The 12758-nt window shown below is 34.4% G+C and overlaps 1 protein-coding gene across 9 annotated transcripts in view; it reads left to right on the forward strand.

Moving 5' to 3' along the window:
• BCLAF3 (BCLAF1 and THRAP3 family member 3) overlaps window positions 1-12758 on the forward strand; it is a 63018-nt gene that overhangs the window by 27624 nt on the left and 22636 nt on the right. For 8 of the 9 annotated variants that reach the window (XM_079122882.1, XM_079122876.1, XM_079122877.1 and 5 more), the window contains 4 exons: window positions 4069-4244; window positions 5845-5959; window positions 6636-6699; window positions 8192-8307. In XM_079122882.1, the coding sequence (XP_078979008.1) occupies window positions 4069-4244; window positions 5845-5959; window positions 6636-6699; window positions 8192-8307 (471 nt within the window). The remainder of the gene's footprint in view (window positions 1-4068; window positions 4245-5844; window positions 5960-6635; window positions 6700-8191; window positions 8308-12758) is intronic. The other variant, XM_079122878.1, reaches the window with a different exon arrangement.

Genomic DNA, 12758 nt, shown 5'->3' on the forward strand with positions numbered 1-12758 from the left:
GGAGGTAAGTGTGCCCTGACTGCCAGCCTGATTTGATAGTACAGGGTTAGGGTTAGCTTATCCTTTATCTGAAATTCCTTGAGAACAGAAGTGGTTCAGATTTAGGATTTTTTTGGATTTTGGAATATTCGCACTTACATAATGAGATACCTTGGGTATGACCCTAGTCTAAACATGAAATTCATTTATGTTTTATATACACCTTGTACTCAGAGCCTGAAGGTAATTTTATACAGTATTTTTTAGTGTGTTTTGACTGTGACCTGTCTCATGAGGTCAGGTACGGGAATTTATGGTGTCATGTCTTGTCAGCACTCAAAAAGTTCCAGATTTTGGAGCATTGTGGATTTTAGATTTTCTGATTAGGCATGCTTGACCTGAATTAGCTGATAGGAAAAGGCAGGTGATTCAGTTTTGTCTGCCCAGATTGCCATCTCTAAGGTGGATTAGATGGGTATTGGAACTGGCAAGTCTTGTTTGAGGACTTTTGTGAAAAAAGATAATGAGATGCTAAATAAGGGAAGTCATTGTCTCTGTAACCTTCCTCTCCAGAATTTTTAAATGTGTCCTTAGGAAGGCTAGAGCAAATGACACAATTGGGTAAGTGCTTTATGAACAATAGTATGCTATCCAAGACATTAGTTTCTGGTTGAAGAAAAACTTTGTTATTGTATTATAAGCTTCTAGAGGGCAGAGGAATCTGTTGGTTTGGGATTTTGTTGTTTTGCCATGTGTTGATTTTTTTGATGAGTCTTAAGGATGGACAATAGCAAATTAAGGTTTAATTGCAGCTTTTTAGGTTGCCTTAGCTATTAAGCACAACACAAAGGAAGAACACCAATGGAAATATCCTAAAACAGTAGAGAATACAGTGGGAAGGTGAGAGGGAACAGAGGAACTTGGAAGATTTAATAAGACCAGTACTAGAAATGTTATTAGAATTCAGGTTTTTTGACTGTATATTAATTTTAAAAACTGTCTAAATGCATTTCAAATGAGAACATTTTGTCTTTTCAGTTCAGCTACTTGCTTTGGGGGTATTTCCTGAAATCATTAACTTGTTAATCAACCTGTGCCATAGGAAATAGTAGAAAGGAAAATACGAATCAAGAGATGATTAGATTTACAAATGTAGATGCTTAGAACATTTTAAATTCTCAAGTCTAAAGAGGGTTTTTAGTGTAGCAAAAATACCATAATTGTTTTTAAGAGACTTAAGTTTTGGGTTATACTATTTAAAATATATTTTCTGGAAAATGAAAATTTTAATATTTTTAACTAAAAATCTTGTAGCAAGGGAACTCTAGTATAAATGTTAACTTAAAACAAGTTTAAACAATAAAATCTCAGGAATTAAAAATAACTTCAAAGTATACCACAGCGCTCTTATGGACCACAAGTTGGATGTGGAATGGGGATAGGAGAAATTGTTGCCAGTAATTACTTTGTAATAAATTATAAGTAAGTTTTGATAATTACCCAGTGAAAAACTGGAAACCTGTATCAGCTGATTTCCTCTTGGCAGAAACTGAGGCTGCAAAAAAAATTATAAACTGATTTCTCCTTGTAGATAGACCATTTTAATAGTTCTAGTCAAACAGCTTATTTTTTACCTATAGTTTTTTTGTGTGTGGCACCGGGGATTGAACCCAGTGACAATATACCAGTGAGCTACATCCCCAGCCCTTTTAATTTTGAGACAGGGTCTTGCTAATAGTCCCCAGGCTGGCCTTGAACTTGTGATCCTCCTTCTTTATCCTTTTAAGTATTTGGGATCACAGGTGTGTGCCACCATGCGCAGCTTATAAATTGTTTTTAAAAGTTTTATTTATTTATTTGGTATGGAACAGGTCTTTATAATGTTAAACCTCTTTAAACAGAAAGAATTTGTGATTGTTTATTAGTGGAAGTTGTTACAGGATGTTCTTGCTTTTACCAGTAAATGTCTCTTAGCTAGTTATGGGATATACAGTTACACAGTGGGAAGCTTGCAGCAAATTAGGAGGAAAGAAGGGAAATGGGCTTTCTAATGAAAGTCCTCCTAACAAATCAAGAAACCACAGCAGTGACATCAACCTGCTGCAAATCACTTTTGCGTGTTTCTGCCTTGTGGGGAGTTGTCTCCAGCAGTGCTGTTCTGAGGAGCAGGGGGCATGGAAAGTCAGATGCAAGCCTTTCCTCTGATAAGTTATAAATAGGCACTTCAAAACCATTTTGTTAGAGTTTTTTTTTTTTTTTTTTTTTTTTTTTAGTACCAGAAATTGAACCCAAGGGCTCTTAACCACTGACCCACATCCCCAGCCCTTTTTATATCTTATTTTGAGACAGGGTCTCACCAAGTTCCTTAGTGCCTTACTAAGTTGCTGAGACTGGCTTTGAACTCGAGATTCTCTTGCTTCAGCCTCCCATGCCACTGGGATTACAGGCACGTGCCACCACGCCTGCCAGGAGTTAAATTTTTAAAGAATATCTATAAGCCCCTCAGAACTCAGGGACAATTTTGGATGCATGACTGATTTAAATAAGGAAATATGTGCATACATGTACCTATACCCCCAAACATCTCTTTGCCTTTTGCTTTACGTTTTCATTTATTACAATGGTGCTGCTATTATTTAAAACATATTTCAGGGGGCTGGGGTTGTGGCTCAGTGGTGGAGAACTTGCCTGGCATGTGGGAGGCATGGGGTTCAATTCTCAGTACCACATATTAATTAATTAATTAATTAAAGGTTCATTGATAACTTAAAAAATTTTAAATTTAAAAAAACATAAAACATACTTCAGGACTTCCTTTTGGATTTATCTTCACAGCCCATAGCATACTCATAAAGAATATATTTCTTTATTATATTATATTTAGAATATATATTCATATATATTATATAGACACTGAAATTGATGTTATTTACCCCAGTAGTTGTAAATCTCATCTTTGGACAATGAACTTGATTTTGGGGAAGAGCCAAGAGGAATTTGAGCCATATACAGGGGGATAAGATGGGTGCAAGTGTATGAGTATCATTTGGGGTCTAATGTAAGATATAAATATAAAATAATAAAAGAGTTCCTTCTGTAATTCATTAAATGCCCCCAGATGAATAATTTAAGAAAAATTTTAAGTCAGGCATAGTTTCCCAATGTGAAACTTAGAAGACTGATGTTCATTTGAATAATCAACCTCTGGGATATAAAGTAAAACAACATCCATTGTCTCTATGTCCTTGAACCTTCTCCATAGGGCGATTGTAAAGATTAGAAATGATGTTAGTAAACTCCAAGCCCCCATGTTTGGCATTTCGTAAGCCCTCAATAATTTTTAGTTGTTTTTTGTAATCATCACTTTATAGTAGTACCTAGAGGTCAAGAAAGCTTTTAACAAAAATTGTAAAGATTCACAAGGTATTAAAATGGTAAAATAGTTGGGGTTATATAATAAATGGTAGCATTTCTTTAAGGGTGCATTTAGGGCAAACACTATAATTGATGTTAATGATCATAACTTTGCTAACAACTAAAATATTTTCTAAGAGCTTAGTGAGATTTCATGATTAAATTAATTGCATAGCAATTCAATTTTGAATTGAATTCAGTTTTGAAGTACTATTCTAAGCTTCTCATTCATTACTGGTAGACGTATAAGATTTTTTTTCTAAAGTCAGGTTTGTATGTTTGCATCAACTTTTAAAGTGTGGTAGTATTTAAGATGGTATAATCTTGCTGGATTTACAGTGTTTTGACCATTTAGAAATAGAAAATAATCATTGATTATTTTTGCATAGTATCTTTAGTGCCTTGTATTTTTGAAGTAAAATTTTTTTTCACTTAGAATTTTGAGGCTTTTATTATTGAAGTGGCAAATATTTACTGACCACAGATTCTAACTCAGAACCACTTATCTATGGCTATTTTCTCCTACTTGTTATTGTACATGTTTTATAGCACATAATCTAGTAAATAAATTATATGACGAGATAAATCTTTAATTTTATAGCTCTTAATTTTTAGTAAGTTCTTTTCTTAGCAAAATAGTTTCAAATTTAGTTAAACATTTGCAAATTATTCTAGGGCTGCTTCTAGCTATTCCACAGAGAGACAGATGTCACATGATTTGGTTGCTGTTGGCAGGAAAAGTGAGAACTTTCATCCAGTGTTTGAACATCTTGACTCAACTCAGAATACTGAAAACAAACCTACAGGAGAATTTGCTCAGGAAATCATAACAATAATCCATCAAGTTAAAGGTTGGTATATTTTAAGTATATATTAGGGATAACACAAAAATAATGTGCTGGCTTTTCACAAGATAATAGGTAAATACCTGTGATATAGTTCAATAATAATATTTCATTGCAAGATAGATTATGAGATAGGAAATCTGTTGAAGAGATCATCAGGCATTCATTCAAGCCTAGTTGTTCTTTATATGTATTTCTAATAACCTTGTGCTTCAAATGGTAGTAGATTAGAAATCACAAGTCAGAAGGGAAGAGGTCAGCTGCTGAAAAAGACCACCATACTGAAAGCAGTGAGAAGCTATAACCAGTAGCCTAACAGGGAGGAAGAAGCAGCAAAAAACACAAACAAAAAAGAAACACAAGAAATCTGGAAGTCTTGATCATTTCGTGATATTCTTAAAGGCCCCTGAGAGCAGTACTGGGACTTTGTGCCATAAGGATTTGCTATGTGATAAATGAAAGATTCCAGTTTGCTTTGGCATACTTTATGACGTCAGAGAGTTGCATAATAAATACTTTAAAGATTTGCATTAAATTGTTTTGTTTTGTTTCTGGCAATTTTCCATTAATTGGAAAATTCAGTGATGTAGAGCTGCTTCTACCAGTAATGCCACATAAATAAGGCAATTGTGGATGTTATATGCTGGAGGCCTTTATTTTTATTTTATACTTCTTAGTAATTGCATTAATCTTTTTCACCTTCATAAAACATTTCAAATTGAATAATTTTCTCTGCATCCCTCAAGCTAAGGCATATATTTTCTTTAAAGCATGCAGTTTTAAACTGGGAGTGTAGCTTAGTGGTAGTATACTTGCCTAGCATGGGTGAGGCCCTGGGTTTGATCCCCAGTACTTCAAAATAAATAAATAATAAAGCATGCAGTTTGTCTGAAACAGTTCACCCTCTCAACTCTAGTTCCTCTCACCCAAAGCAAGTGTAATTATTTGCAGAAAGTGAGCTGGTATTACATAAAAGTCCAGTAGATTGTCCCAGAACAGGAACAGTAAGTTAGGGAAAAGGATTGCTGAAGTAGTATTCTGATGGAGTATGTGTATTCTTTTTTCTCTCTAACCTATTAAAAGTCTGTGCAACATAGCTGATTTCAGAATGTCTTCAAGAACTTCAATTAATGTTAATTAAAACAAAATTGCATTGGAAGACCTTCTGTGGTATGTAAGCTAGCATTTAGCATTGTCAGAATTTTTCTGATGTTTCAGGGTTGTTTGTGGAGTTAATTCTTACTCTTATTAAACTGTAGAGCTCCCAACCATCTTTACTTCCCAGATAGAGTAAGGATTTACCTTGGAGTAGAAAGGTCCTCATTTTGAGAGCTCCACTGTCTTTTCCTCTGGATAAGTAAGCAGACAGGTCAGATAGGAAGAAAACCCCTTTGAATTCATAAATCAGCTGTTTTTAATTCTTGCTTGGGCTTGGAAAAAACATGTGAGCACTCCAAATTAGTCTGCCAAGTAAGTTTAGGTCCCATGTATTTTCAAGAGAAAACAGGATGTTTTCTAAATGGTCCCTTCTTCCTGTACTTATATATAATCTTTTTAAGTGGAATCAGTTTTACATTGAGATAAAACTATTTGTTTCCTTTTTCAGCAAATTATTTTCCATCACCTGACATTACTCTACATGAGCGTTTCTCAAAAATGCGAAATACACATGATGCAGATGCAAAAGAAATTAAATTGAATTCAGATCCAGAAATTCACAGGTAATGATTGATTACTGTATTTCCATTTAACTCATGAGAATAAACCTCAGAACTGCTGTTTCCTAAGCTTGCACAACTGGGCTTGCTATAGACTCTAGGAATGTGTTTCTGACATAAAAATAGGACCTACCCAAGCAGGTACTGGGCCAGTACATATCATTGGAATAGATTGCATTGAAACCATTGACTAGCATTGTTTAAATGTATAGGACTTTGAAAATATTTACCTCCCTATCTTTGATTCTGCTATGTCTATAGTAGTTGCCTACTGAAGTTATCACTGGAAGAATGTAAGGCAGTTGTCAAGCCATTGAAATCATGTGATCACAAATGGCTGTTCTGAGGCCAGCCAGATGAGAACATGTCTTCTGCTGGCACTTGTCTGAGCAGGTGGTGCACCCTGTCTTGTGAACTGAGTTGAATCAGTGTTAGAATGAAGTTTGAAATTACACAGACACTAGTTATCTGAGAACCACGAAAACTTCCCTGAAATGTGCTTCACAGGATATAGATTCCTAGGAGACTGCCATAGAGATGAAAAATTACCTGGTAGCAGGTTTCTTTTGCCTTTTTCAAGACATACCTGCTTTATTTCAAATTCCATTCTGTAGTAGTAGAATCAAGGTATCAGTGTATAACCTAATTATTTAATTGTAATGTGCCTTTATTATTATAGGAGAATAGATATGTCTTTGGCCGACCTTCACAGTAAACAAAATATGGTATATGAACCAGATCAGGTAAGTGAATACAATTTTTAATGTGAGATTATCTTTTTTGGTATACTAATGGGAAAAGGGATTGGTGGTTGGGGGTTGAGACCCAGGAAATTTCAAAAGTTCTCCAAGTGATTATGATCATTGGCCAGGTTGACAAAGAATACTGACAAAAGACAAAAATATTCCTTAAGAGGGACAATCTCTTAAGGATAACAGCTTTGTAAAATTGATGCAAAATTACAGCATTTAATATTCATTCCATAACTCCATACTGTGAAGCTTGTGGAAAGTATGTTCCAGTCATGTGGAAAATAGTTTTAAATTGTTCATGGAATGAATGCAAAGAAACGATTCCCCTTCTGTTTACTGAAGAATGTAGTAAAGATTCTGTGGAACATGAACTAGCAAAATAATGAAAACAATGCTACATTTCTTTATTGTCACCTGCGTGGTTCCTACCCAATACCTCCCCCCCATCCACCTCCCATTTCTTTACTAGTTAGAAAGACTATCTTGACTAGCCAAGAAGGAAGAAAAGTGGCTTCTGTTTTAAAAGTGTGTCAAGTTGAACTGAAAACAAATTCCATGCATGGGTGATTTTGTCGGGATGAACCTAACTACTTGTATAACTATAAAGCTCTAAAAAAAATATGTCAAGTTGTAAAAGAACTGCTAATTTATTCATTGAAAGTAAAGAGTTTTTGTAGAGAAGAGATTTTTAATATATTTCTAATAGAATGTGTATAAAGTTTTTCACTTGTGAAATTATAATTTTTATTAATCTTATAGATGGGTTAGTTTATTGAAGGATATTTTCAGAAAATTTCTAATCATCAAAATATTACAGTCAACTTGTAGGAAATTTAAGGATTTTTAAAAAAATCATCTAAGTCAACTATTTAATACAGAATATTATCATCTTTTCATGCAGTCTTACATCTTGCATTTTAACATAGTCACTGTCCTAGTATATGCAGTTTTGTATGCTTTTTTCTTTTTACTCAATTCATAATAACATGCCTTTTATGTAAAAATCTCTGAATTCCCCATGACCTTTTATGATTGAGGCTTTTAAAGTTTCAATTAACTTTTTTCAATGAGTGTTTTTCCATGTTGACTTCCACATATAATTAATCTAAACGGTTGTACATTATTCTTTTGAGTTATTTACCATAATTTATTTAATCATTCTTCCCTTTCCCTTTAAAATTTTTTTTACATTTAAGTTGCTTCCATTTTTTGTTATTTTTAAATATAGTACTTGGAATATTTTTAGGTAGACAGTACTTTCTTTGGGATAAAATCCCCAACGTGGGATTCCTGGTTCAATATTAGGAAGTTTTCTGACTGTATTGTCAATTGTGTCTCAGAAAATTTGATTTAGTTTACCCTACCATAGCAGGATGAGTACAAAATAACTTATTTAGGACTTTTAATTAAGGTTCTTGTTAGATATGGTCTTTGTGCAACTAACAGTAATGTGAATGGTTTGTCTTCTGTCAAAATTCCTCAGACTCTGGTCAAAATAATAGATCCAAATGACCTACGACATGACATTGAAAGAAGGAGAAAAGAACGATTACAGAATGAAGATGAGCACATTTTTCACATAGCTAGTGCTTCAGAGAGGTAATCAGTAGATGAAAAACATACTGTTATCAGGGAGCTTTTGGTTTAAGCATTTTTCCAGTTTTTTTGTGTGATGATAATTTTAGAGTAGGGATTTGATCTGTCAAATCCATTTTATATGGTTAATGAAATCTATTAAAATGTTTTGAAATTATTCAGTAATCATTCTATGCATCTTGATTTAAACAACAAAAATTACGGGGTAGGTGGATATTTGAGGACTTCATAATTCTAGAGATGAGTATAAGAGATTTTTTAATATTAGCAGAAGCCAAGACCAGCAAGGTTATGGACTGTTTGGCTCAAGCTGGTTAAAACTGATACATTCTACCCCTAAATTCTGGGATAGTATGAATAGTACAAAATTTCCTCAGGTTAGTACAGTTCTCTTTCAGAACTCTTCATGGATGTTTATCCATGAAATGCCAGGTGTAGTAGAAAATGCAGAGACCTAAATTGAAATCTCATCTCTTCCCAGTTTATAAGATGTTTGATCTTGCACACATTTGCTGAGTCTCTATAGCCTTTCTACCTATAAAATGATGATAAAACCAACTTATTATGCTATGCATATTGAATGACTGGCACATTTAAAGAATTGATGCCATGCATGGCAATAGATTATCAGTAGATCTTCCAGAAAGTGGGAATAGGAAAGGTCAGTGCTAATAGTTTTTTCTGTAGTCTGTAGTATCAAATTACTGAAATATTTGACTAGACTTTTAAGTCAAGTCCATGTCTAACTAGGTCTTAGTTGAAATATATGGAGCTTGTTTAAAATTGGATTTGATTCTAACAATAAGTTTGGGACTAATTAAAAGAAAGTCAAACTGTGTGTTGTGGTATATGAAAAAATTGAAAGTAAAATAGTAAAAATCTTTTCCCTTGCTGGGTAAAAATCACCAGTCTCCTAATATGATGTGGTTAATACATGGCATGACTGGGCTTTGTAATGACACAAACTGTCATATTTTTCTTGACACAGCAAGTTTAAGAAACCCAGTGTCTCAAGAAACAGGATTTTTCAAACCGATTTAAGATGATCAGCATATTGTACAGACTGTGTAGTGCTTCAGGATATATCTTTACCCTTTGAGATGATTAGAACTTGAGTACCGGAGTTAGAGTTGAGTTCAAATTCCTGCTCTTAGACTCCTAGCTATGTGACTGACTCTTGGCATGTTACGTAGTCTCAGTTTCATCGAGTGTAAAATAGGAATAAGATTTATACTTGCCTTGTAGTGGTAGTTAAAATTAAGTAAAGAGATGAGTATAAGGTATAGTAGCTGGTTAACGTTAAGTTTATTAATGTTAAACACATTGAAAACAGTGTTGTAGCATGCAAAGATGTCTTCCTACAAGGTGTCTTTTTGTGGGTTTGTTGGATTATTTAATTCCTATTGGATAGTTGATGTGGCATATAGAGCCATGAGGGTTTTTAAAAATTGAGATATTACCTTCCATAAAATTCCCCTTTGGAAGTAAACAATCCACTACTTTTTAGTATATTCACAGGGTTCTACAACCATCACCACTATTTATTTCCAAAACATTTTATCAGCTCAGAAGGAAACACTGTACCCCATTTCTCCTTCTCCCAACCCATGGCAACCACTCTTTTACTTTCTGTCTCTATGAATTTGCCTATTCTTAACATTTCATATAAATGTAATCATATTATATATGGCTTTTGTGACTGATTCTTTCATGTAGCATAATGTTTTTGGTGTTCATCCAACGTTGTAGCATGAGGATGCTTTTTATGGCTGAATATTTCATTATATGGATATGCCATATGTCGTTTATCCATTCATCAGTTGATGAGTATTTGGATTGTTTCCATTTTTTGGCTGTCATGAATAATGGTGCTGTGAACATTTTGTGTAAGTTTTTTGTGGACATTTGTTTTCATTTCTCTTTGGTATATACCTACAAGTAGAATTGATCAATTAGGTGGTGACTCTATATTTAACTTTTTGAGGAACTTCCAAATGGTTTTCCAAAGTGAGTGCATCATTTTACATTCCACCAGCAATTTCTCCACATCCTTGTCAGCACTTGTCATTGTCTTTTTTCAAAAGATGATATAGAACCTTTAATCTCTCACTTTGTCCTAATTCAATTTCCTTATTAAAATAAAAGACACTTCATCTTTTTATCTTAGAAATTCATTTTCTCAAAATTGATCTCATTGTGTTTTTACATAAACCTTTTTAATCAAGTCAGTGTATAGTTTCCATAGAAATTCAGAAGAATGAAACATAATAACATCAGAAATCATAGAAAGTAGTGATTTCCCACCTGTGTGGTTTTTCCTTAAAAAGTTGTATGCAGGTTTGCCAGGCATGGTGGCACATGTTTGTAATTCTAGAAACTCAGGAGGCAAAGGCAGGAGGATTGCAAGTTCAAGGCCAGCTTAGGAACTTAGCAAGACCCTGTCTCAAAAAATAAAAAAAAAATTAAAAGAGCTGGTGCTATAGCTCAGAGGCAGAGTGTCCCTGGGTTCAATCCCTTGTACCACAAAAAACATTGTGTATGGGCTACATGTCTATTGGCTCACCATTGTATCCCCATTGCCTTGAGCTCAGTTCATATTTGTTGAATGAATGAAGACTTTCCAAAGCACCAGACAGGGCCAAAAATACTTAAATTAGAATGTATATCTACCTGGATTCCTATTCTCTGATACCTTAGGATGCTTCATTAACAAACCTGAATCTCAGGGATTGCATCTAGTTTCCAAGACACTGCTGTTCTCCACTGCTCTCCCTTCTGGTCAGTCTCTTACCCTGATGTCTCCATGTCTTTTTAAAAAATTTTTTTTAGTTGTAGATGAACATGATATCTTTATTTTTTTTATTTTAATGTGGAGCTGGGGATAGAACCCAGTGCCTCAAATGTGTGAGGCAAGCACTCTGCCACTGAGCTACAGCCCCAGGCCCTCCATGTCTTCTGACACACTATTTCTCCTTCCTCTAACAAGTGTTACTAAGTTCTCCACAATGTAATTAAGTTGTGTTATGTAAATATGGGCTATGTGTGCTTAAAAATAATGTCATTATACTTCAAAAGAACATCAAATGCCAAGACTTACTTTTTAGGTAGTCAGTTTATAGGAAAACATCAGTTTTTATTCTTGCTGTTGTGATAATCTATACTGAACTAGAGTGAACTTCATGCAGATCTTTTATTCATATGTTCAACAGATATTTCTCTGTTCTACAGTTATCGTTTTAAGCACTGGGGATGCAGTAATAAAAGTATACACAAAGCCTTTGCCTTTGTGGCATTTTCAATTTAATGGTGGAAGAAAGAAAATAAATAAATAAATGCATGTTAGTGAAGTGATAGATGAAAAATAAGGCAGAAGAGGAAAATAGAAAAGAGTGATGTATGATATGATTTTAAAAATTTAGCAGGGATGTGAATTGAGGGAATTGGCCACAAGTTTACCTGGCAGGAGTAGTATTTCAAGAGAGGGAACAGTAAATTCAAAGACCTTGAGTCTGGAGCATGGTTGCTCTTGTTTAAGAACTAGAAAGGAAGCTGGTGAGTTGCAAAATGAGGAAAAGGAAAAAGAGAGTAGATGAGGTCAAAGCATGAAGAACTTTGAAGGGCTGAAAGACATGGAGATTCTGTATTACTGTTGGTGACATTAGAAAACATCCGGGGTTCTAACCAGAGAAGAGATATAATGGCAATTAAACTTTAAAAGGATCACTGTGGTTGCTGGGTAGAGAGTGAACTGTAAAAACTGGAGAAAAAAATTCTTCTCAAGTTAAAACAAAAAAATTTTGGAGGTAGGAAGTCTGCAAGATAAGGTGACATAGTAGATGGAACCCATCAATGAACCAGGCTCCTTAGACTTTTCTCCTCCTCTACCCTTCGCACATAGCATGTGCCTCATGGCCCAAGGTGGTTGGTTGTGCTCTAGCTATCATGTCTACATTCTAGTTTTTCCCTGAAATTTACACATAACACTTTAGCACTGTTGGCCAAATTTTAGTCCCAAGGCCATGCCTAGTTGTAGAGAGGATGGGAAATAGAATCTTTAATCAGGGTGTTTTTGCCTACTCAAAAATCAAATATCAACAAATGTTTTTTTGATTTTTTATTGTGGCAAAATATATCATAAATTTACCATTTTAATTGTTTTGAGTGTACAGTTCATTGGCATTAAGTATAACTGCAGTGTTGTGGAACCATCACTACTATCCATTTCCAGGACATTTTCATCTTCAGAAACAGAAACTCTGTACCAATTAAATGATAACTCCCCATTCCTCGCTCCCTTCCAGTCCTTGGTAACCTCCTTTCTTACTATCTCTATAAATTTGCCTATTCTAGATACCTCATAAAAGTAGAATCATACAAATTGTCCTTTTGTGTCTAGCTTCTTAGTATCATGTTTTCACGGTTCATCCATGTTATATCGTGTCAAAATTTCCTTC

The sequence above is a fragment of the Sciurus vulgaris genome (assembly GCF_902686455.1).
Source record: "Sciurus vulgaris genome assembly, chromosome: X".
NCBI classification, from domain to species: domain Eukaryota; kingdom Metazoa; phylum Chordata; class Mammalia; order Rodentia; family Sciuridae; genus Sciurus; species Sciurus vulgaris.